Source organism: Macadamia integrifolia, unplaced genomic scaffold, assembly GCF_013358625.1.
Source record: "Macadamia integrifolia cultivar HAES 741 unplaced genomic scaffold, SCU_Mint_v3 scaffold453, whole genome shotgun sequence".
Lineage (NCBI taxonomy): Eukaryota > Viridiplantae > Streptophyta > Magnoliopsida > Proteales > Proteaceae > Macadamia > Macadamia integrifolia.
In genome coordinates, this window is record NW_024870454.1 from 216387 (window position 1) to 220168 (window position 3782).

At 41.1% G+C, this 3782-nt stretch overlaps 1 protein-coding gene across 1 annotated transcript; it reads right to left on the reverse strand.

Annotated features, from left to right (window-relative positions):
* Window positions 1–919: 919 nt before the first annotated feature.
* On the reverse strand, window positions 920–3576 carry LOC122068715 (trifunctional UDP-glucose 4,6-dehydratase/UDP-4-keto-6-deoxy-D-glucose 3,5-epimerase/UDP-4-keto-L-rhamnose-reductase RHM1-like). The gene is made up of 2 exons (XM_042632594.1): window positions 1861–3576; window positions 920–1779 (listed from the first exon to the last, which is right to left on the reverse strand). The coding sequence occupies exons 1-2, from the start codon at window positions 3412–3414 to the stop codon at window positions 1324–1326; spliced, it is 2010 nt and encodes a 669-aa protein (XP_042488528.1). The 5' UTR covers window positions 3415–3576; the 3' UTR covers window positions 920–1323.
* Between the last annotated feature and the right edge of the window lie 206 nt (window positions 3577–3782).

The window sequence follows — 3782 nt, forward strand, 5'->3', positions numbered from 1 at the left end:
ACATCTCAATAGCCAAATTTTAGTCCATGATATCAAGAAACAACTTTGATTCAACTTTGATTCAAAGTTTAAGTAAAATTATCAGAATGTCATCAAATGGAAAAAAAAAAGGTGTTTACCTGGAGCACGAGGCTCCCACCACCACGGTCTAGGGGGTCATCCGAGACCAATAGGTTGCAATGGAGCAATCTTACTGTTGCATTGAGGTCCGGCCTCTAAAATGCCATCAAATGGAGATGAATATAAAATGACATATTTTGTAATTTTAACTAATTCCTCTATCATTTTAAATTGAAATTGAAACATTGGGATGTTTGCCTAGTCCTCTATCAAAAGGAATAACCCATGTATTGCCATGTGGCAAATAGCGAAGCATTATATTTCACTAAGCATAATGATAGAGAAGGAAAACCATATTATATTATATTATAATGAGAGAAAGAACTTTGTTTTGCTGGTGTAGGAAACACCAGCATGCCGGACCAATGAGAGGGTGTGTGCTAGCATCTTCAAAGTCTTGGTGCGTGGGGCCAGTGTCATTTTTTCGCACGCTCTGTCTCTGGGCATTTCCTGCACCAACAGGACATGGTTCCTTTTCCCTATCATAATATAATATGATATAATGGTATTATTGATATAATGGGAAAAGGTACTTTGAGACCCTAAGGGAGGGTATGCTAATAATCTCTCTATCTCTGCTGTTGACACTAAACATGAAATGACTTCTCTGCGCTCCCATGTATGAAACTGTTCCGTTGCACCTTATTGGTGTACTCCTTTATGCTGCTTGCTCAGAGAACCCTCTCCCATATATAATTTATTTCGTTCCTACATTAAATGCATTTCCTTTGGTTTTATGGTCTATTACCATGTGTGCGGGGCATGCCATATTCCTTCCCATGCATAATAGGGTTCCATGTCAAGCTATTTCTCCCTTAGAATTTCATATTGACTTCTCATATCAAAATCATTTAACTTTTTTATCTCACCAAATATAAGCTGCCTGCTCAAATCATAATGGATTTATACACAAGATTGGAGAGAATTACATATAACGCAATTTAAAGGGGATAACTTCTCAGTCTCATGTTTCTGAATCATATCAGATGAACAATTCTGCATGAACAGAGATGATATTTCTCAATCAAATAAAAGAAACTGAGCTTCCCAAGTATTATTTCTAAACCAACAATCTAATCTAGATAAAACCAAGTAAATAAAAGGAGCCAGAAGAAAGCGATTGAACAGAGAAACATAAAGCTATGATCAAACCATCACCCTTGGAGCTACTTAGAAGAACATCAAGACACCCTTTGTTTTATTCTAAACTAGGTTGCCTGCCTTCTTCCTTGGCATGAAGACATACTTCAAGATTGACTCTTTAATTGGCAACATCTCTGAAAACTCTTTCTTTAGCTTAGAGGCATCAAGTTCATTGTTACTTCTTGGGGCAACAATCACCTTTGCTTGTTCCTCCAGTGTGAAATTTGTCCATTTAAAGTTAGGATTCACATAATCCCTGTACATTTCAAGGATTTCATTATGGCTAACTACCCCAGGATTTGTGAAATTCCATACTCCAGTCAGATTCCTCTTTGCCATTTCAATTGAGATTGGTAGGAGCTCATCCAATACAGTCATACTGTTAGGAATGTTTACGACTTTGTCGTACCGGGTGATCTTGGTGATGAAGTTTCTTGGATTGTCTAGGTCGGAGGAGATTGGCATTCTAACTCTTAGGGTACATACATTCTCGTAATTGCTCAGTAGATCTTCAACCTGTTGAAAACTTTGATGAGCTCAAGTGAAACTATCAGAAAACAGAACAAATAGTAGAGAATAATTAGAAGAGAAGCTCACCATGGCTTTGGTTTTCGAATAGAAAGATCCAATGAAATTGGGTTTGTCATCTTCCTTGAATCCAATTCCACTTCCCTCTGGATGCTTCTCGTCAAACTCAAATATACAGCCAGTAGCAAAATTTAGGAGCAGAAGGCCATGAGCCTTGCAGACATCAGCAAGAATTAAGGTCCCAACCACATTGGTTTTGATCATCTCAGTCCGATGAGACTCACACCAGTCTACATTAGGCCTACCAGTAACACCGGCAGAATTCAGAACATGAGTAGGCCTAATTGCCCTCAGATCACTCTCAATTTGGTCCCTCTGCTCTAATCTTCCATTTCCATATGCAAAGTCAATCCCCTGCTTTCTGCAGATCTCACCCAATAACCCACCAATCCAACCAGTTTTGCCATAGATCAAGAACTTGAGTTTATTTTTAGTATCAGTTGAGCTTTCATAATTTGTAGTAGCAAAATCCTTTACCTGATCTGCAGCACTGATATCATGCTTTCTCAGATCACCACCAGCCAAGGCCAGCATTCTGGGATGTGGAAGGAGGGCACCAGAGACATCCCCCCACCAATCGGAGTTGGCAAGGTACCATTCTTTGGTTTTCTTGAGGCCTTCTTCCCATGAAGTCTTCTCAGACCAACCAAGAAGACTAAGCTTCTTGGTGTCGAGGAAGTAACGCTGGTCGTTAAAAGGGCGATTGTTGACGAAGCTGATGGCATCTTTGGGATCCAAATTGAAGAGATCACAGATGTTCTTTGCTACATCTATGACTCTTCTCTCCTTGTAGGTTCCAATGTTGTAGACATTGCCCACTTGCCCTTTATGGAGCACAACATCAAACGCCTCTGCCACATCTTCACAGTAGAGGTAACTACGTACATTAGAGCCATCTCCATGAATTGTTAGCTTCTGGCCTCTCATGGCCAAGAGAAGAAACTTGGGAATGAGCTTCTCAGGAAACTGGGTCGGTCCATACACATTGTTACCACGAGTGGTGACAACAGGGAGACCATATGACCTTGCATAGGCCATGACCAACATCTCAGCGCCAGCCTTAGTGGCAGAGTATGGGTTGGTTGGGAGAAGCTGAGATGCTTCATGGTTGCCCACAATTGCATCAGCTTCTGTCTCACCATACACCTCGTCTGTGCTGACATGAATGAATCGCCTCACCTTGGGCCTTGCAGCCTTGCAAGCTTCCAATAGGACATGGGTTCCATAGACATTGTTGTTGGTGAACTCAAAAGAATTGCCAAAGGAATTGTCGACATGGGTTTGTGCAGCAAAGTGCATAATGGTGTCAATCCCCTCAGTAATGAGGAGATAGTTAACAAGATCGGCACTTGTAATGTCTCCCTTGACAAACTTAAAGTTGGGTGAGGAGCGAGCTGGGGAGAGGTTGCGAGTACTGGAGCAGTAATCGAGCTTGTCAAGAACTACAATCTTATAATCAGGATAGTTCTTGACCAGAAGGTTAGTTACATGGGAGGCAATGAAACCAGCACCACCAGTGATGAGAATGGCACAAGGCTTGTATCCTGCTCCTCTGTCATCCATGGTGGTGCTGACAACTAATGACAAGAGAGTAACGGCGGTGGGTTTGGTTTGAGAAGATCGGTTGTAAAGAGTTGTGATTTTGAGAGAGGGAGCTAGATGAGAGTGATTTTATAGATTTTCATGTAAGTTTCACAGAAAGGAAGAAGGTAGCTAGAGTGTGTGGCCTTGATTGTTTTTTGGGGGTATAAGTGTGGCATTGATTGGAGATCTAGTACTGGGGTGGGTTTGAAAAAAAATAGCAGGACCGAGCTTCCAGAGTAGAACTTGGATGATAGTGGATCAGGTTCACGTATTCTTGTACGTCTCTGGTCCGTAGATATGAAATTTATTTTCTTTCTCTTCATTTAATAGATTTCATATCTATGGAC